The 23556-nt window shown below is 32.7% G+C and overlaps 1 protein-coding gene across 1 annotated transcript in view; it reads left to right on the top strand.

The window, feature by feature from the left end:
• The window catches only part of LOC126964594 (cytochrome b5-like), a 33882-nt gene extending 10534 nt beyond the window's left edge, over positions 1-23348 (top strand). The window contains exons 3-4 of the mRNA XM_050807794.1: positions 9391-9501; positions 16349-23348. Of these exons, the coding sequence (XP_050663751.1) occupies positions 9391-9501; positions 16349-16424 (187 nt within the window). The 3' untranslated portion in view covers positions 16425-23348. The remainder of the gene's footprint in view (positions 1-9390; positions 9502-16348) is intronic.
• The last annotated feature ends 208 nt before the right edge of the window (positions 23349-23556 follow it).

Raw genomic sequence — 23556 nt, 5'->3', positions numbered from 1 at the left:
AAAATACCTACTAAATACTCCTAATTATTTGTTTAATAACAGGTATTACTCAAATATCAGTTGCTACTAAAATACTAGGTGTTATTAAATACTTGTTCAGTAACCGTTGTTACTAAAATACTAGTTGTTATCAAATACTTGTTCAGTAACAGGTGTTACTCAAATAACAGTCGTTACTAAAATACTAGTTGTTACAAAATACTCCTAATACTTGTCACTGTTATTTTTGATATCCTGTCACAGTGACTGATATTTTAATACCTGTTACAAATACCTGTGACGATAAATACGTCTCACCCCTAGTACCTACACGTAGGCGTACGAGTAAACTACAAAAAAAATCCTTTTAGGTTTTCGAACTAAACAAGAGTATTGAGTAACGATCGAATTAAATAACATGACTTCGCAGAAAGTAAATTACCTACCTGATACTCATCGAGTAGATGTCGTATGGGCTAGCCGCTGCCCGCTAAGATAAAAAGAAAACAAATGAATTATGATAATTTATTGCATGACTAGTCATTGTACTTCCAACATTCGCAATATAGTTTCTAAATGATCATGTTAGTACAAACGATGCATGTGTGTAATACAGTACTCGCAGCCAATCTGATGTTGTTTTTAACCGACTTCAAAAGGAGGAGGTTATCAATTCGATCGGTATGTTTTTTATGTATGTAGACCGATTACTCTGAGATTAATGATCCGATTTACGTAATTTTTAGTTCGATGTAAAATAGATGCCATTTGGTCCCATAAAAATTTTATATAGTTTGGCCCCGTAGTTTTCATTTTATGAAAATTTTTGTTTACCTCGATGATATAATATTTTTTTGTGTACGGCTTTTTAACTAGTTTTCATTCATGTTGATTATATATTATAATTATTAACTGACACTAAAAAGTAAAAAAAAAAACTACGTTTAAAAAAACCGACTTAAAACCTATCAATAGGTAGCACATATAAATAATAGCATTTTATTAAAGGTAGAGGTGAATTAAATTAAATTTTTAGTTATTTGATACTTTTCAGTTTTTGAAGTCGTTTTTTTTAAACCTAGTTTTTTTTGACCGTGTGAGGTCCCTGATGTCGTTAGCTGTCACCGCAAGGTTGCTCTGCCCGAGCGTCACTCATACTCGTAGGTCGTTAAGAGTAAAAATATTCGTTGCTCGTAGGTGTCGTGGAACGCAATCTCAAGATAAACCTTGAAACACGTGAACTTTGCCCGTGTCCTCGATTATATCATAATATTGTAATATGTTGACGTTCACTTATTGTAGTACATTTTACAAAAGAATTGCTGTTTCGAATGAATAGAGATGCGGCTGCGGATTCGATTGCCGTTGGCGCAACTTCTGTCTGTTCTGTTCAAGTCTTGTGCCCCCCAGTATTAGCCAAAGAGGATGTAAATACTACGGAATAAGAGGCGGTACTGCCTAAGTAAAAATTGAAATAGAGTTCAGAATGAAACGTTCAGACGAAGTATAATGCGGCTAAATTTGCAAGCGAACAGTTGCTTAAAACGTAGCGGATTTCCGCTATCTCAGTTTTTTATTATAGTCGTCATCTGTCAATCTATCAATGACTGCACGTTTCATACAATCGAGTGAATCGCTTTTTTCTTAGAGTATTTCGCTAGGCTGGTATTACCTGGAACATTTGACCGCGTCGAACTCTGAGCTGCAAGAATAGTCTGGACTGCGTTGCGTGGGCCGTGCGGTGTTTCAACGCACGCTGACTTGAATATCACTTGGCATGACTTTTTTCTTGAACATGGCGTTGCGTAGAGACATTTGACTATTCATTGTGTCTTCTATCCACTGACCTCTACTATATTCCACTGGACTGGCGGCTGTCAAAGTGCTTTTGTGCCCGTTTGATTTTCGCCATTTTGGCGCTGTTGACCACGTAACGATTGATAACCTCAGCAAACATCGATAGACGGTGGAAAAATATTTAGAAAAAAAATGTGTACTTTATTACGTTGATACTTGAAGTATAAATAACACGGAAAACGAACGAAATTAATTCAAAATACAAAAATACTTCATAGTATTGTACGTTCCTTCGCTGCCATTTGTATTATTTATACGACAAACTTAGGTATCTGGACGCTCGCGAGTGGTGTTTCAAATACCTAGGCACAAAAAAATTGTTGTCAAACATATGGAACAGCCTGTCCAGTGGTATCTATACAGGTCAGAGCTTCTACCGAATTTATGTAATTATAAAAACTATTACATTAAATTACACTTTATATTTTATTTAAATAAGGTGGCGATCATTTAACATCAGGGTGTCCCGTACGCTCCTTTGTCATCGTCTTCGAATAAAATGAACTTTAAACCTTTGCCTTTCCTACTAATGGACAAAAAATAAAAAATCTATTAAATCTTGTTACAGTGGCCAGTTCGATATTTGAATATATATTTGAATGAGATTTCTTGACAAAACCTCTTTATACCAGGTTTAAATTATTTTTCACACTAGGGAGTTTTTACAATATTTTTTACCTCTGCGTTTTGAATGAAAATAATGACTTGCTTTGCATTGACTAATTGCAGAAAGTTTGACAATATATTATTTTATTTATAATTATTCATCAAATAACATACTTACTGCCAATCATGACGTCATACTGCAGAGTTGGGTGCAAATAAATTTAAATATCATAATAGCATTCTGAAATGCATAATTAATGGATACTGAATTACAATGCATAAGTGAGAGAGCTGTTTGTTCAATAGAACAATAATATCAGTTTTTAACTGAATAAATACTTACACTGATTAGTTAAATTAATAATAATGTGTAATAGTGTAATAAAAATTAATGTAGCATTTTTATAAGTTTATTTTAATTTTTACTTATTTTATAATTCTTTCCATCTTGCCTTATCTTTAATATACTTTACTTATAAATGAATCTCCTGTATTCAAAAGTGGATGTCAACGGGACCTCAATCCTTGCCTGTTGGTGTTTCCACGGTGATAAGACGGTGCTGGAGGATCACTCAGATGAGTCGTTGCCCGCTTGTTCGTTTGTCCTCCTCTGCCAAAGAACAGTACACCTTAAAGGCCGGCAACGATCCTGGGATTCCCCTGGCGTTGCAAGAGAATGTGGGCGGCGGTGATCACTTAACACCAGGTGACCCGGACGCTCGTTTGTCCTCTTTTTCCATAAATATAAATAAATAATAGTTAAAAAAAAACTAAAAAGCACGCCTTACATAAAATTCAACTAAAAAATAGAAAATAAATTTAAATTGAAAATAGCCCCGCCCCTTAAGCAGCGCTTTGGTGGGGTGCTTTTTAAGATATTATTAAAATAATAATTCTTCTACACCCCACGCTTTTTTTTTACAATAAAATATATTTTTTTTGCACTATTTTCAATTTAAATTAATTTTCTATTTTTTAGTTGATATTTATATAAAGCGTGCTTTTTAGTTTTTTTAACTATTATTTATTTTTCATTTTTTAGTTAAATTTTCTATAAAAGCGTATTTTTAAAACTATTAAGTACTTTAACATCAATTCCTGCCTTATCGACTATAGATGAAAATTATATAAATTAACAAAAATCATATTTCCCAAATTGAAAAATTGAATAATTTTATCAAATTAGTGTAATGTCATCGGTCCTCGATAAATCTACAAAGTTTGAACGAAATCTAGCCGTTTAAAGTGGGTCAAAATCGCGCTCAAAGAAGTCGGTTACAAACATACAGGTGAAGCTAATATAAAGCGTATAAAAAAGGGTGTGCGTGTAATCTTTATGCGCGATTGAAGTAAAACTTAATTATAATAATTAACTTTAACAATAATTAACAGATACAGCTCGTAGATAAAATATGTTTTTTTCGTTTGCCCTTGTTTTTGTCCCACCTATTCTAGGACATCCAGTATATAACAAATATTCTTAAAAAGTTGAAAGACAAGAAGTTTTAATTTATACCATTAAATATATACTTACATTAATTAAAGCCGTGTTATTAATTAATAATTGAATAAAAATAATAAAATTATTAATATTACACATATCAATATAACGTTGTTATTGAATACTAACGAATATGGCTCTATGGGCTCGGAGCTTTCGCCTGTCCGACGGACGAAGAAAAATACACGAATGTTGCAAACGTCAGACTGAGAACTTTTATTTATTATTTACTAGCTGACCCGACAGACGTTGTTCTGTATATAATAAATAAAATAATGTAAATAATAATAGTATATCAGAACGACGAGTAATCCTCGTTATATTACACACGTACACAAGTTCTTTAAAATAAAATTATTTAAACGCGGTATATCGACAGTTAAATTATTGTAAGTTGTATATGAATGGATAAAGTCTGGATCGAATAAATGTTTTGATTAAAACGTGAACAGTTTAATAGTTTAAATAAGTGAATTTAAAGTATTGTGCTAAGTATTTAAGAGAATAATTATTCTGAAAGTGACGGTGAGGTATAAAAAAGTGCTAACAATTGCATTCCACTATAGTGCTTATTTCTTTGAGGATTGCGGCGATAAAGGCATATGACACACGGCCGTATATGGTTTTATACTGGATGAGCAAACTGTAAGCGATGTAAATATTCTAATAATATTTTAACAAATATTAATAAGAGTTACATCTAAGACATACACTTATTGAACTAAGTGGTTGATGAATCGTTTTGTACAAGTTACCTACTTACCTAACATATAAAGTTCCGTAATGCCTTTATGCACAAAATGTTCAGTAACTATTCTTGTTACACAAAAACGTTTGAAGTGTACAAAATGCAATAACCAATACCATTCTGAATGTGTTGGTTATAATAATAATGATACAAAGTCACGATCACAGTGAATATGTTCCAGTTGCTCCCCAAACACTAAACAATGTAATTTAAATAGCACTTCCACAGTGTCTATAGAAACGCAGGCAACCAATTCTACTATATCGTCAAGTGTTATAAGTAAAATTGAGAATAAGATTATCGACGTAATTACGCAGGAATTACCGAGTATTATTCGGGAGGTTCTGGTTTCGGAGTTGGAACCAATTAAACAGCAGTTACAACAACTAAAGGATTCCACCGCAGTTCTTAATAATCAATACGAAGAATTATTAGAAGTTGTCAATTCCAAAACCACGGAAATATCATCTCTCCGCTTTGAAAAAGACACCCTATGTGATACCGTAAGCGAGTTAAAATCTCGAATTGGGTTTATGGAGCAAATTGCACGACAGAGCAATATAGAAATTATTGGAATCCCGGAACATAGAAACGAAAATACAAAGAAAATTGTCGAACAACTCTGTAGCGTAGTTAGGTTTAACCTTTCATCGTCAAAGAATATTTTATTGGCTACGAGAGTTGCTAAGTATAATCGTGAATCAAATAAGCCAAGAGCCCTTATATGTCAGCTTCCTAACAAATTAATGCGCGACAATTTACTTGCAGCTGTTATATTATATAACAAGACACACAAAGACACTAAACTCTCCTCAACGCTATTAGGCATTGCTGGTCCCCAAGTGCCAATATTTGTGAACGAACACTTGACGCGAGCCAACAAATCCTTGCACGCTGATGCCGGAAAGAAAGCCAAAGAAAACGGTTATAAATTTGTTTGGGTAAGAAACAGTAAAATATTTATCCGTAAAGACGAAAATTCTCTCTCCAAGACTATTTTGAGCCCGGAACAACTGGAAAAGTTATTTAAATAATTTTCTTATTTATTTTAGAATTCTTGTTTATTGTTTTCTCACCGTTCTGTTTAGATTTTAATTTAATTTAATTTATATGTCTATTAATTTAAATGTTTTTAATAATGCAACATTAGATATATACTACCAAAATATAAGGGGAATGAGAACTAAGTTGGAGGAGATTAATAAAAACGTATTATTACATAATTATATGATAATTATACTAACTGAGACCTGGCTCAAAAGCAATATTTATGATGGAGAAATATTTGACGATCGCTATGAGATTTATAGACGTGATAGGCAGTCTAATTCTTCATATAGTAATAGGGATGGTGGCGGTGTTCTCATTGCCGTACATAAATGTATTAAATCTCATAGAATGACCTCTTTTGAAAGTATTGCTGAAGACTTATGGGTAGAATTAGAGATTAAAATTGCTAATGGGTTTGACAAATTAAGCTTATGCGCCGTATATATGTCTCCTCCTATTGATAAAACAGTTCTTCAGGCCTTATTCTCGAAATCATCTATTGCTGTAAATGAATCTAAGAAACATTTGATAATTGGGGATTTTAATATGAGTTTTATAAAATGGAGCAGAGAGGATGATAATAAATTTCTGGAACCCATTAATTTTCAAACTCCAATAGGTACGTCATTGATTGACCACATGGCTTTTTGTAATAGTAAACAATTTAATTCTGTGTTAAATAAAAATAGTAGAGTTTTAGATTTGGTGCTGTCAGACATAAAGAGTGTGACGGTAGTGGAGACATTAGATGCTATCTCAAGTACGGATTATCATCATCCACCATTAAATGTATCGTTAGACCTGCTTCAAATGAGTTATTTAAAAGAAAAAAATAATGTCCGTGAAAATTCTCTCAATTTCTTCAAGGGTGCATATGAATTAATAAAAAGTGAAATTTCATCGATAAACTGGTTGTCAGAATTAAGTAGCTGTATGGATATAGATGCTATGGTAACGAAATTTTATTCCATTTTACATAAATTTATAAAACTACATGTTCCTAAACAATTCAAACGAAATTATAAATACCCTCCCTGGTTCACAGATAACCTTATTCAAGTGTTGAATGAGAAAGAAAAGATACGAAAACGCTACAAAAAATATATGAATGAAATGGATAAACTACAATATAACTTATTAAAAGAAAGATCTCGTGTGCTTATAAATAGTGCTTATGAAAAATATATAAAAAAAATAGAAGATAATATAAAAGTAAACCCAAAAATGTTCTGGTCTTACATAAAATCTAAAAGAGGTAATACAAGTGTAATTCCATCTTTAATGAAATTAAACGATAGTTCATCGAACAATGGCACTGAGATTGCTAACTTTTTTGCTGAGTTCTTTTCATCTATATATAATAACACATCAAAAATTGTATCACCACAAAAGGATAGACACACTACATCAAAATTTAATAAAAATAGCACAAATCACCTACAGGTAAGCGAAACAGAAGTTAAAAATAAGTTAATGTCTCTTGTCATTAATAAAAGTGCGGGAACTGATGGTATACCTCCCGTATTCTATAAAAATTGTGCTGCGGAATTATCGATACCTTTATCAATAATATATAATAAATCTCTGAGGGATGGTATATTTCCAAGTGAATGGAAAAAAGGGAAGGTGGTGCCTATATTCAAGAAGGGTAATAAATCGGATATTAAAAATTATAGACCAATTACTGTACTAAGTACTCCTGCCAAAATATTTGAATCTTTTGTCTGTTCCCAAATCTCATGGGAAACTAAACATTTAATAAGTGAAAAACAACATGGTTTCGTTAAAAAACGATCAACCCTTACAAATTTGATGTGTTTTACTGATTCTGCTATAACTGAAATGAGCAATGATAAGGAGGTTGACGCTGTGTATACAGATTTTAGTAAGGCGTTTGACAAAGTCGACCACACCCTGCTAATAAACAAGCTAAGAGATGCATACTGCTTCTCAGAAAGTGTATTGGTATGGTTAGAATCATATTTAGCTCATCGACCACAAGTAGTTAAAATAAGTGGGTATCAATCTAGAGAATTTCAACAAACATCTGGTGTTCCTCAAGGCTCTAATTTGGGACCATTATTGTTTACACTGTTTATAAACGACATTTCCAAAAGTATTCAAGAATCAAATTACGAGTTATATGCAGATGACTTAAAAATATATCGTACAGTTACTTGTTCAGAGGATCAAACGAAACTACAGAATGATATCCATCGTGTAATGTTATGGTGTAAAAATAATTTGATGGAACTCAATGCGTCCAAATGTCATTTTATAAAATTTTCTAGGAAACGAAAGAAATTGGAGAGTAAATATCATATTGATGGCATACAAATAAATCAAATAAACCATATCAATGATTTGGGTGTCATTTTAGACGAGGAGTTGAGATTTGATAAACATATTGACAAAATAGCTCACAAAAGTTTTAAAATGCTTGGGTTTTTCTTACGTAACACCAAGGCTTTTACATCAATTCCTACGCTTAAAATACTATACTATTCCCTTGTAAGATCTCAGGTTGAATACAATTCGGTAGTTTGGTGCCCCTATTACAAAACGTACATCACTAGGATTGAGTCAGTTCAAAAGAAATTTATATCCAAATTGAGTTATGTCACTAATAATTACACTATTATAAGTTACAAAGACAAATTAAAATTTTTCAATATGAAAATCTTAGAATTGCGAAGAAATGCGTCACAAATTCTTTTCTTATATAAATTATTAAATAATCAATTAGACTGTCCATTACTTCTATCTAAGATTGGATTATGTGTACCACCTTATCCTTGTCGTATTAGTACATATCTGCCAGTACATGTACGATTTTTCAGAAACAATTATGGCTCAAATTCACCTATCCAACTTATCTCAAAATTATATAACAGTAAATTCCATAGTAATAGTAGTATAGATATAAATTTTAATACATTTGGAATTTTAAAAAATACGCTTTTGAACCCTTATAATTTGGATGTATAAAATAATAGTTTTTAGTAATAGTAAACACATATTGTAGTAGTATTACTTAACTTACAATAATAAATGGAGGCAACGCTGTGCATACCTATAAGTTAGATATACAAATATAAATATAAGAAATTTTATATTATAAGTAGTCATAATATTAATTGTGTGTCTAGTTGGTAAGCCTTTTCTAATAAATAATAAATAAATAAATAACATCAAGAATTCGTAAAATATGCACCCTGCTGTCTTATTGAAATTGTTTCACAGCAGAACTGTCAAACCGTGCGTCAATAAATTCTCTCATAGAAATTATTTCGATTTATTCACCTTTTAAACCTTCTCTGGACTTCCACAAATAATTCAAGACCAAAATTAGCCAAATCGGTCCAGCCGTTCTCGAGTTTTAGCGAGACTAACGAACAGCAATTCATTTTTATATATATAGATTACAAAGTAGTCACAAATGAACAAATACACTTGGAGATTTTCAGAAAATATTACTGAGCAATTTGAGACAATTTTTAAACCATTAAATTATAATGGTTAAAAATTGTTACAATTGATTTTTTTCTTCAGTCAGTCAGAAAAATATTCTGAGTTACCCCCAAGTCACGCCTAAAGAAGTATTACATCAAAAAACAGTATCAATGATTTTGCGTGTGTCTGTTGGCAGATCTCTGATGAAGAAGTACAAGATCGGTGAGCTGGTGGAAGCTGACCGCACGGCCAGCAAGGCTTCGTTCGCGACCACCTGGAACAACGACCAGCCCCAGGAGCCCAACAAGTGCGTACTGGCCTAGCAACCGCGTGACCTCCGGCGGCAGCCACACTCCACATACATACATCATGCTGACCTCATTCATATATTTACATATTTGCACTTTTTTTACTTCTTGCACATATTTTGCTTATTATGAAAATAGGGTTGCCATCTAAGAGTGAAATAGAAGTAGGTACTACAGTCATGTATCATGTATTCATTTGTGTAAATAATCCCAGAATTGAGGGTTAGAGTACCTTAAGTTAAATATGGTCTACTGTGGCGACGGCTAAGAATGGACCCCTAATAATTGACACAAATTCTCGTTTGAAACTTTAAACAAAATATATATATTAATACAAAAAATATGAGTAACCTATTATATTATGTTTTGATTGCATTCATATTCTATATCATATTAAGAGGGGGCAATGTCGCTTAAATGCAAACTATTACATCCTCCCTGGGGCTTCAACATAACCCGTTTTTAAACACTTATGAATTTTCATCCAAAGAAATTTTTTGGTATAATAAAAACAAAGACAATTGTAAATATTATATTTTTATCGCTATATCAAATTGTTTAAATAAATTATAATTATTACAAAAAAAAATAAAATAACAAATTGTTTGGATTTGAAAGAGCTACATCTCAAGTCAATTTTCTAATCACTGTAAACTATATTCTGTAGATGAAGCCACAACCTAAGACTTAAACAAGATACTAAGATTTATGAACTATACGTCACTCGAACGGTTTGCTCGGTGGAAGAGCGCTCGGACAGTACCCGTTCATAAATTTAGTTTACAAACGTAATATGTGAAGTCAAGTATCATTATGACTAAATATTTCATAAACACATTATATTATATGATTTAGATTGGCTGAAAACTGTTTCGTTCAGTATTATAAATTGTAATGTAACATGTTTTTAATAGTTATAAAGTTGTGTTTCCCTAGCAATTTTATAAATGATCATGGTGTCATGGATTCCTTTAGAATTCTTATTGCTGTAATTTCTAATATACTAGACACTACTACCGCTTCAGAAACAAATGGCGCTCTGAGAGAGAAAGAGTGGCGCAAGAAACTCTCCCACCATTCTTTTTTTGCGCTCTTTTTAATAAAATATACAATATCGTTCTGTCATTGCTATTGCTATAAAATAATCATAATCTAGTCCTTGGCTGTGGGATCACTTTGATATTCAGCTGTTGAGTAGTAGGATTTACGACAGAGCCAGTTTTTAATAAAACATTGAAATTAGATTATTTTTAGATAATGCCTGAACAGTGGCTGGTACTTTATTATAAAAGTGTATACATTTACCCTTAAAGCTATTATGTATCTTATGAAGCTTACTAGAATTAGTGCATTGGCAACCCTATTTTCGGTATATTTTATATTACTTAATTTTATATTGGGCTCAAATAGTTACCTATTTAGTAATTAAGTGGGTATTAGTTATACATGTTGGGCTCAAAGTTATAACACGTGTTAAATAGTTTCTTAGCTTCGTATGCCATTGCTATAAGCGCAAATATATTAATTTAAGTTATATCAATGTCACCAAATAATAAGTGTTGCTTCATTATCATAGGAATTGTTTGAGTAAGGTAATTAGTATAGTAGTATGATTGATCTCTATTGCCTCGTTCAAGAGCTCATATTATATCATTCCACTTTTGTTAATAAACCTCAACGGCTCCGTGCAATCTGTAGGTGATCACTTGGGCGTGGTCAACGCATACCTCAGTACTTAATCTAGGAAGACCAAATGTGATTTATTTTATAGATCTGTATCCTATATAAAGTAATATTTACAGGTTCAATGTTATTTTTTATTAGTTTACAATTTTAAAATGTTTCGCTATTGCGTATTTTAATTGTTATATTTGTTGTGCCGACAGTACCTATGTTAGCGTCTTCCAATAATTTGTAAGGGGTCAGTGACCGTTCTTACCGTCAACAGTTCGACAAAGATTTATCCATTCTGAACATTCGGTTCAGTCGACTGAACAGAAATCCAAGCGTAGTCCCCGGCACAAATTATTTTAATAACATATCAGTTATTTCGCGTTCGAATAATTCTGGTTTTTAATCAGTTATTTATAAACTCTCATGAGTTATATTGATGTACTTTTGCATTAGCTCTGTCGCAAACACACGTGGTTACAAAAAATGAACGGATAAATTAATAGGTGTTTGTACGTAATACAATAATCTCGCCACCGTCACTGGACGTTTCGTGTGATGAATTCTCTGGTTATTGACACCACACTGCACTAAGTGGTGGGTACAGATCGCATAAAGTACTAATATCGTACCGGCTGGCGGTGGTTGGTCATTGGTGGACAGTGGTGGTGGTAATTGCGTTATGTCGCAGCTTGTAATAATAGTGTTCGACATACAAATTCTAAGTAGTCTATGAAAATATAGTTGTGAAGGCCAAATCTTGTTATACGCTATACGTCGTTGTACTATGCTGAATAAAGTGTTTAAACTGTTCGTGTCTTGTCATTTAATACATTCTCGCATACCTGTAGTGATAGTAAGAATGTGTGAAGAAGAATGCATGGTAATGTTATCGTAGAGTATTGTAACTCGCCCCTGTCCTTTAATTAATACCTAAGCAGCGTAAGTAAACAGTAAACACGCGCTAGGGTTGTCAACCTAGAGTATTTTAATTTCATCTACTTGAGTTTCTTTCTAGCAAAACAACTAAGATTGAAATAAAGTGTTCATCAAATATTATTCACCAAGGCAGTAAAGCACTTTATTACGCTATGTACGTCATATAATATCGTGAACGAAGCGAAGGGCCCTAAAATTAAATCCTAACCGAAGCGAGGGAGTTGTGTAGAGTGCCGGGTGAATCGAGAGATTAAAACCACTCACTACCTAATACAATCTTTACTTCGGAGGTGAATACTCAACTTTACACACCTTCTGCGAGGTAATAAAAAGAAAAGGCGATAGAAACAAGCCTTTATTTAGTCATAATAATAATTTGTACCTCAATATTATTAACACTTATCATCAATATTAATAATATTTGGTCTCTAATAATAGTCTCGTGCCAGATTTCGGCGAGACAACACGCCCTGAGGATGCCTCGTGTAGAAACGAAACACGTGTCGAATTGTTTATAAACAAATATTGGCGGAATTAACACTAAAGAAAACTCGATAATTTTGGATTTCCGCAAAGTAACGCCAAAATTTTTTTGTTATTCTCCATTGATTAACATCATGAAACTAATGATGAATAGCTGTAACGGTACCTATAATAATAATAATGATCTTTTTTCGGTTAAAATTAAATCCTTTTTAGACGACATTTTCTTATCAACGCAACGTGAATATATTTGAAGTTTTAAATAAATAATAAACTATTCAACATTAGAATTAATAATAAACTATTCTAGAAAAAGTGTTTTCAAAGCGTACGCTCACAAAACTATAACAACGTTCGTTCATCACTGCATCGCATTCGCAACTGTCCGGTGTACCGAGTGTCTACCGAACTAGAGACACGTAGGTATAACTTGAATTCGGGCCGTTTGTATGAAGATAGAATACTGTATGATAACATTACGATGAAAAAAACTTCTTCAAACATTCTTAGTATCTCCAGTATTTTTTTGACGAGCCTTGGCCCTTAGCTTCACCTGCTTGGACTTTTGTTGTTCAATGAAATTAGCAGGGAAAATCCATGCAGCCTATTAATAAGTTGGCATTGAATTGTGTTTCCGCAAGTTTATTTAAACACTACCTTCTTGAAGTGCATTAGTAAGTAAGTATATATATTTAATTCTCGATTAACAATATTACTAGATACTTAATTACCTATTTCATTATTAAGAGCGTATCTATAAGTTTTGGAAGATATGAAAAATATTATGTAATATAAGAAAAAGAAACTAAATGCATTGTCTCGTGCCAGAATTTGGCGAGTCAACATCTCCTGAGGATGCCTCGTGTAGAGGCGAAACACGTGTCGAATTGATTGAAGACGAATCTTAGCGGAATTTACACTCAACAAGGCTCACAACATTTGAATAATTTAGGATTTCCGCAAAATTAAGCCTACTTCAATATTTTTTATACTCGATGCTTTTGAAATTAAATATAATGTTTATACAAACGTACGGACTTGCAACATGATAACCTGTGCCTAATTTATTTTAAGGTGGATGATTAAAACATCAAAGAAAAATACGTAGGCGAACCGAGGGAAAGAAAAGGGAAATCTAAATTACCCATTTATTGGCATAGATAAGTTTCTACTCATTCATAGAAAAATCTAAATTCCTTAAGTATTGATATTAAGTTATGGAAGCAAGGCACACAATAAAAGATAGCGTGTAATGTATGTTGATATATAACAATGTGGATTTTTGATGATTACCAAAAAAATTTTTTTTCTTTCATTTTCAATTACAGTGCTTTGGATGAGGCTAAGAAATTGAATATGGCTTCGGAAGTGGAAGATAGCCTAGAATCTTTGGATACTGGCAGCTTTATCTTTACCCGATGTGTGTATCAGCTATTAAAAAGTTTTCAATGATGTTTGCGCCTTTTTTCAGGATGTTTTTTAATTAAATTTAATATAAATAACGACATAATATTCGTATTTTTTTTTAATTGTAACAGCCTTACCTCATCTATGGGATATCTGATTTTAAAATAAAACTGAATAATGCTAATAATAACAGTTTATAGCTTGCCAATAAAAGGGTGATTTACCCTATTTAATCAATTGCATGTCCAAAAAAATATTATTCTGACTATTTTGACAGTCACCTACTAGTAGTAGTAGTAGTCACAGAACGGTTTAAAGAGATCTCTTTACTGTTCTGTGGTAGCAGTAGTGCCTAGGTAGTTATTTTTATGTCAATTTGAAAAAAAGCAGTATTCTAATCCTTACTTGAAATTACATCAGAATTTTGCCAGGGTTCTTTAATTCTTCCGAGAAATAAAAGGTAATTATCGTTGATAACTACCTTTGTGGTGTGTGCACCAGGCAGTGCTGTGTAACCTCTCGGTTCTCAAGATCACTCGATACGAGCGTCTCGCACGAGCTATACTTACTTCATCAATATGTCTTTCATTTGTCAACATTCCACGTGTATCTTTTTTTTAACTATTGTTCCTAAAGACCTGTATAAATACCACTGGACAGGCTGTTCCATATGTTTGACAGCAAATTTTAATTCAAATTTATTTGAAACGCCACATGCGAGCGTCCAGAGGACTAATTTTGACGAATAATACATTTTTTTTGTAAATAGTTTCCCACCATCTATCGATGTTTGCTGAGGTTATCATCACTAGTTTTAGTACCGCAGACTCACGCTACATGGCCAACAGCGCCAAAATGGCGAATATCAAACAGGTACAAAAGCACTTTGACAGCCGCCAGTCCAGTGGTGTATAGTAGAGGTCAGTGATTGAGCGAGTCAAACTCAATTTATTCTGTTCTTAAACCTGCGAGAGATTACTTTATCTTTCGTTATGTACCAATTAATTACGACCATCATTTTCACAAAGCATTCTAACACAAACATAATTAAATCAAGCTAAAGGTCGATGCATTCAATGTTGGTATAATTATTAACATTTACAGTTTATTTTTTATTACTGTTTTAATAATTCATATTTAAAACGTTTTAAACTTTGTATTCGATTCATATTATATTGAATGCAGCACCTTACATATTACTTTGTTATATAGGTACCTTATATTACAGCCATTATATTATTAAATACTCTATTTGATTTAATAAAGTGTTAAGTTTCTTGTGAGTTCTTCTTACGAGCTCTACTTTTTTTGAACATATTAATTATGCTAGATTCAGTAATTTACATTAAATATTTAATAATTCAAATTCAAATATTTTTATTTAAAATCACTTATTGAAAGTCAAAAACTACCACCCATTCAAGAGACTGAGAACTTAAAATTTTCACCCATCTACGATCAACAGTTACTTTTGTATCGCGATTTTAATATCGGCAATACAACGTTTGCTGGGTCAGCTAGTTAATAAATAAATTTTATGTAGGCGTAATCGTGATGCGTAGTTAATAAATAAACTATAAATTAATACGATAAATTAACTACATGGCACACAATATTTCCATATACTGAGCAAGCAATGGGATATTGTAATTCATATTAATATTATATAGAGGAAAGATTTGATTGTTTGTTTGTTTGCATTGAATAGGCTCCGAAAATACTACACCGATTTGAAAAATTCTTTCTCTGTTGGGAAGCTACACTATCCCCGGATGACTAAAACTTCAATAATGCAACCCAAGGTGTGAAAAATACCAAAATTAATATTCATCGCGGCAGCATATTATGTTATAAGTATTCTTCTCTCAGTTCTGTGTGTACACGGATGAAGTCATGGGGTATCAGCTAGTTAGTAAATACATTGGTAGCTTTCTCACACACACACACAATCACTGACACATACACACACGCGCACATTGTTGTTTGTTAAGAAATTGTCTAGAATCTGAATGCTATGTTCCGCGAGTCAAATAGAAGTAACTTTATAAGTAACTGTGTTGCCCGGCTTTTGTGTGACAGGCATTATGCTTAGTGCAGAGCCACCACTCAGTACAAATACCCTACAATGTACTCAAATATTCACAATTAAGATTAAGTGTATTGTTTTAACTTTAATTACATTGTATGTATTTTAATTTTGGTAATAAAATTTATTTATTTTACCCTGATTAGCTTGTTTACATACTTAAAAAACTCACAGTCCACTTTTGTATTGTATCACTGTCGCGATGATGCAGATGTATTTATAAGACGGGACGTGAGCTGATGGTTATGTTATTGTTGCAGCGCGTGGAGCGCCTGGCTCGTGCCACTGCTGCTGGGCGTGGCGGCTACCTTCCTGTACCGTTTCCTGTTCTTGTAGCCGGGACTTGCGACGCCAACTACGCATCAATCGTGGCGAACACGTATCGAAGTATTGAACTATTTATAACAATGTCATAAAGATGAATTACCAGTTACATCCGGTTATCAGTTATATGATAACAGCGGAGAATACCACACAAACATCGATAGATACTTATTAATATTATGTATAATTCTTAAACTATTATTTCAAGCAATGTTTTCGTGTTGATTACTGCTGCTTATTGGACCGAGCCCATTTGCAAATCACTTTAACAAGTTGTAGGTATTGCCGGTATTACCGCCTATTATTATTATTATTGCCGATATTAGACAAATACAAGTCGTGTAGTGTTCTGCACCCACGATCTGCTACTGCCATATGTCACACTAGAGGTGGTCGTTAAATCCATAAACTGTTTTTATTAACAGTTTTATATTCGTTAACGAATTAACTGTTTTTCTTCAACGAAAAAACCTGTTGAGCATAATAAGCTACTAAATTCAATCAACGTCTTCGCCCGTAACTGGCAATAAATAAAGAAATTTAATGCCTCACTAAAACAGCTTAATTCAAAACAGTTGACGAATTTGCGAACGAAAACGTTGAATTGATATTATATTGACGAAATAAAAACCAAAATTATTAATAAATGCATTAACTGATTTTTCAAAACCCGTTGACGATTTAACAGTTTTTCAACCTGTTGACCATTGAAAAAAAAACAGTTAAATTAAATTAATTTAAAAACCTTCAATGACACACCTCTATGTCACACTGAGTCGCAATTTACATATATCTTCACGCGAGGAACTTTTTACAAAACAATCACACTGTAACGTGCTATGAATAAGTATATGTAATATAAAGAATGACTGGTGAGACACTATCGATACTCGGGGGCGTGGTATTTGGCGGGAAGGACACACAGCTAGGGTTACCATCCGTCCCGATTGATCCGGACGTGTAGGTACTGACTTAGACTCTAGTATGGATTTTGTACCGCACTGTATTTTGTCCGGTATTTATTTTTTATTAAATGGTATATATTAATATAAACTACATTAACTAATATCAAGTAAGTTTTTAATCTTTACGGGAAACGAAATCCAATCGAGATCAACTGAGATTTCGATAAAAGTCTAGACTTTTTGGATTTTTATCAAAATGTCAGGACTTTTCAAATTACTAAATGGTTACCCTACACACTGCGGACCCTTTGGCGCTTGCACTCATCTAACGAAACAATCGCGCACTCAACGGTGATCTATCCACACTTTTTTTTTGTTTGTTATATTTTTAACTTTGTTCAAAAATTATGTAGTATCTAATTTTTTATATAATTAAGTACATCATTTGAACCGACTCCTTTCCTTAATTGACATCTTTAGTGTCTCACCATTCCTACTATAATATGCATTAGTAACATATTATATTAATAGAATAATTAGTTCGATAGACTGCCATTTATTTATCTACCCGTACGTGCAGTGTGCTGAGTCTAGTAAGTACCTACTCAGTGCTCATTATTAGCAAACAATCTGAAGTGCGAATGACACGCTTTGGCGTCATAGTATTAAGTTATGTTTAAGAGCTGCAGTAACAAATACATCTTCTACAGCCATAACAAAAAGTCGATAGGGCGTTAATGAAGTTCACCTTCACATCTTTGATTGTCAGAACCAACCAACCATCGCACCATCACAGTGACTTGGCTTTTTCGTATTTACATATTACAGTGATATTGAATAATTTTCTATAAGAGAGGACCTTGAGATTAATTTCATACTGTATAGAATAATACTGACGCTATACTTGGAAATAAAAAAAAGTGTGTGCGTGTAATATTTACGTAAAGTTAAACTTTGACGTTTACGACTCTTATCACTGAAACAATTTACTTTATTTGTTGTGTTATGGGTGTTTATTACTAACCGTACTAACTCTTGTTGCCTATTCTTCAGTTCACAAAAAAACCACAGCTATATCAACCGATCATTTCCTTTTAAATCAGCTCTTTATATACTTCAATCAACTAAATTGTAATAAAAAATCTCTCCACCATGACGTTGGCCGAATCGTCGACATTCAGTCGACGGAGCCAGTTATAAAAAAAAAACTTAAAATAAAAATCGTATAACAGTTTTATTATACTTTTAAAGAGATCACATCACACATAAAATGATGAAAGAAAAGCCTAATTGCGTTTTTCTCTTTAATGAAAAAAATAACTTTTAAAGCCTATATATATTATCTTTTCTTAATTACGAATCTCTTAATCTATATAAACATGAATTGCTGTTAGTTAGTCTCGCTAAAACTCGAGAATAGCTGGACCAATTTGGCTAATTTTGGTCTTAAATTATTTGTGGAAGTACAGGGAATGTTTAAAAGGTGAATAAATAGAAAAATGCTTGGAAATAAATAAAAAGAACAATAGCGAAGTTTCATACTACAAAATATTTGAAATTGAATGGTAGCGTCTCAAGAACTGACGTGTACTAATTAATTCTCTATAATTTTCTGCATCTACTGATATTATTCATTTTTAATTTGGAACCGGGATAGTGGAGAAATAAATGATTATTTTGTTTGAGTTTTTAGGTGAGGTTTTTATTTTTATTACTTTACCGTTCTAACTATATTATACTTATCTATTTTATTCCAACAACAATAATACGGAATAACACTAATTCCAATAATCTTTAAGGATAGGAACTAGTAACCATAGGCAAATAGTTAATAAATACCTAATTACTAACGTATACGGTACTACTGTCTACGGTCAACAACTCTGAGTATTATATTATGATAAAATGGAAACTTGTTACTTGATGCAATGGTAATAACAGTTTATTTGCAACAAACCAGAGTTGGCTGTCCATAGCTTTATAAGTAATTTTATAAGAGGGAAGTCAAATGCGCAATCCATAGTCGTAGGTACTTCTAAAGTGTGCCTAACCTACACCCGAATTTAAGGCTCGGGTCGACTTTTAAACTAAATACTTCCATTTTTATAATCTTAAAAAACTGATATAAAAAAGTACCTAGTTTTCTAATGTCTTTTTCTCAATCCAAGATTTTATTTTGTAGAAGTAGGTAGCAGTAAATTAAACAAGCAAAATATTTTATTTTGTTTATTGTTATATAAACAGCGTACGTTAGACCAAATCGTGGGGCATATCATAGTCCGGTAATGGAGAGCAGAAGTAGTTCGAGAATCAGAGTTTAAAACGAGAGAAATATATTATTCAATTCCAAAACCAAGCCAGGTAAAATAGAAACTACTTATTAAAATAAAGAAAGCACAAAACAACACAACAGCGGTAACTATAATTGATAGGTATTATTAGCATTAGGTAGATCATAGGTGACAGGTATAGAAATTAGAAACTCATTGATCACTCGCTCATCGCTGTCAGTCATATTGACAGATAGCTTTCCTTGATCTAACCTAAAATGGATGTGATTTCATAGTTGTGACAGCATATAATGTGAAAATGAAATAAATATTTTATTTATTTCTCCGGTTCCTTGTGCAATACAATTTTATCTAACAAGTCAATTTATCTACGAAGTTTTTTTTTGTAACTATCCTAACCTTAGACGGTTATTCCTATAGTCAGGTAAAATTTCGCCATTGTTCTTTGTTTTTCCTTTGATGCGTACCCCGTCGAATTTATTGACGAGACGGTTTGACAGTTATGCTGTGAAACAATTTTATTACAACAACAGGGTGCATTTTTATGAAGCAATTCTTGGTTTTATGATATATTATTGACAAATTCATAAAAAAACATTATTTATTATATACAGAACAACGTCTGTCGGGTCAGCTAGTATTAAATATTAATCACTCTTTTTAGGTTACACTTCACCAAGACATTCCAATCTTTCCCAAATGTCACTGTCAAGTGACATATTAAGTAATTAACTAACATAGTACTAATTCATTTTACATACTTATTATTGTTTATATATTTTACAAAGATTGATGTGATGTTATAATATTGGTATTATTCATTAAAATACAAATAGTCTCTCTCTTTCTATCTTAACTAATTTATATCTCCCTCTCAACTTCCTTTCACCTCGCCCGATTACACTTTCGTAACGCTCTCGTCACGCATTCACGAGCTTACTCCCCAAGTCAAGCGTTATTACTATTATTAAATCTTTGGTTTTACTTCAAAAAGAAAAACACCTTGTTATCTACATCTAGATATGCGCTGAGGTACCGTCGTCACGTCCTGTACAGAATTTTTAAATGCAAATTTAATGTAAATCATCTACGATATACCGCACCCTACAAAGTAAATTGATACCTAGGTGGCTAGATATCTAAAGGTATTAAATTATATTATATTAATAATTAACTAGGTAACCCGACAGACGCTGTTCTGTTAATAGAAAAAAAATGTAAGTATTCGGGAATAATGTAGTCTAAAGCTATGTGTAATCATTGTTTATGAGTTAAAAATGAAACAAAAAGATATTTCTGAATGATTTTATAAAATGTATCTAGTACTAAAATGATAAGGATTAATACCGTATTTGTGTAAACAGCTTTTAAGTACTTAATTACCAATTAAAATCGATATAGTATGTTATCCATAAGAGATACACATAATATGCCGTCGCGGACTTTTCTGTAGACTTATACAAGATACATAATTCCACCATACTTTTTTTAGTTAAATCTCAAAGGGAAAACTCCCAGACGGCTTGGTATGTATGGTATGGTATAGGGGCTCCTATTTCCTCAATTAAACCACTAGCATGGGTCCGTGCAGCTCCTTCCAGAAGTTCAGAACATTCCTGGGGTGTTCGCAGACTTCCTGGAGCGACCCCGTATTCCAGTCCACGGCCAGACAGCCTCTGCACTTAGGACTGTCCCAGACGGCTTATTTTTTACTACGCCTCCAACAAATATCGGTGATATATATATCGGTCACAAAAATGTATAGAAAAACTAAACAAATTATATACTAAAACCTTCCTCGAAAACCACGGTTTCCATGAAGTGAAAACAGCATGAAAGTCGGTGAAGTAGCTTTTGAGTTTATCGCTAACAGACAGACAGACGCGGCGGAGGACTTTGTTTTATATTGTGTTGTTAAAACTTGAAATATAATCATTACTAGAGACCGGATTATTTGCTACAAAAAATGCCCAAAGTAAAATAGCTAAAATATGCACGAAAATCCACAAAAAGGGCCAAAATATGCATACAATTAAACAGGAAAAAATAAAAAGTCATATTTTGAAATATTTTTTTATTTTATGAAGGCTTGTACTGACAATAGTATTTGTGAAAAAAACTATTACAAGATATACCTACTTAGGTAACAATGAAATTTAAGATTTACCTTAAAAATATATACTACTAAGTACTGTTCTAAATGTTCTGTAGACAAATTGTGTCTACGATCGTTTAATAAATTTTTGTAAGCGGAAAAGGAGCGTTTTACGTCTACTGAGGTTACTGGACAAAATTTAAATTCGAGTGCAATGTTTGGGCGTACTACGAAAAGCATCGAACGATGAGCGAGATCGATCGTAAATATGCTTAATCATTACATAGTAATGCCACGTATGTTATACCGTGGTATTGTGGACGTTCAAATTGTGTTGCGTAATCATTGTGCAAGAATAAAATGATAAAGTTATGAATGATACATCGTATATTATCATGTTAACATTATACATTACGAAAATTTATTGAAAGAGCCGTTACTTTGCGGTAATCCATAATTATCCAAATGTTTTGAGTTTCATTTAGTGTTAATTCCGTCAATATTTGTCTTTAAATAATTTAATTTGAATTGTTTATTATAGGTACATTACATTTACCTCATCTCCAAGAATATTAAAGGAGCATCATGATCCACCTTCAGGATTTAAAAATGAAGCCTTTATTAAAACTATTCAACATTTCAAGGGTAAATCGGTTTCGTCAATTGTTTTTCTACAATATTTTAAATCAACAAAACACGTTCCGCACTAGCATTGGATTTTAATTCAGAGTAATGCACCGGAGGATGTGGTACCTTTTTATTACTACTTTTTTTTCCATTTCTACCTCCATAAAAATTAATCAGCCGAAAAAATGTTATTATTTTCAAGATGGAGTTGTGAATTTCGGATGTATACTGGCAATCATTTTTGAGTTCGTGTATTCCCTGGTAGACGTTGTTGTATATACCAAGAGAAATACCAAAAACATTGTACGTCGTTGTGCAGTTCTGCAGCGGATAGGCGTGCGTCTAAAGAATGTAGGATTTTTTTGCCAATAAGGGACGAGACAGGAAGTTCAACTGATGGTAATTGATACGCCCTGCCCATTTCCATGCAGTGCCGCTCAGGATTCTTGTAAAACCCTGCGTGGCATTAGAAGACATAAGATGTTAAGTCTCATTTGCCCAGTAATTTCACTAGCTATGGCTACCTTCAGACCGAAACACAGTAATGTTTTCACATTACTAGCCGGCATCCTGTGTAAAGGAGCCTCCCACTGGTATTATATTATATAATGTAAAATATTGTCTACGTTAAGTTAAACGTTCGAAAGTAGAAGATGTGTGTATTGATATTCTACGTATTATATGCATCTCTTCTTGAGTATTTTCATACTACGCAAATTTGTCAAGGATGTGAACTATTGCAAAATAAATATAATAGGTACTTATCATAAACAGTTTCGTTTCTACACAGTACAATGTACGTACAATAGTCGTGTTGGATTTCTAGTGATTGCGACGAAAATAACTATGCCTACTTATTATTTAATAGCTGCCAATGCTTTGATATGTGACGTCTGCGGCAGGTGACACGGTGCTTATTGATAAGATATTATTGTAATTTTAAATGTTGTATGGTTCAATGTAAATAATCTCTGTGCTATGATGGAATTTTATATAAAGGATATTTTAAATATGTAAATGGCTTTGATTTACTCCCACCCATGACTTCCGACAGCTGTACGAGGCCCCTAACTAACATGAATTAACACAATATTTTATGATCGTTGCGGGATCGAACGGTTGGCTCAGGTAGTAAGAGCGCTCGCACGGAACGCGAGAGGTCGCAGCTTCGAGTCCCGCATCGTTCATAATATTGTGTTTTCAGTTTTATTTGTGTAATTAATCCC

The sequence above is a fragment of the Leptidea sinapis genome, chromosome 5 (genome assembly GCF_905404315.1).
Source record: "Leptidea sinapis chromosome 5, ilLepSina1.1, whole genome shotgun sequence".
NCBI lineage: Eukaryota > Metazoa > Arthropoda > Insecta > Lepidoptera > Pieridae > Leptidea > Leptidea sinapis.
The sequence above is the reverse complement of the archived record's forward strand: the minus strand, read 5'-3'. Positions and strand labels throughout refer to the sequence as shown.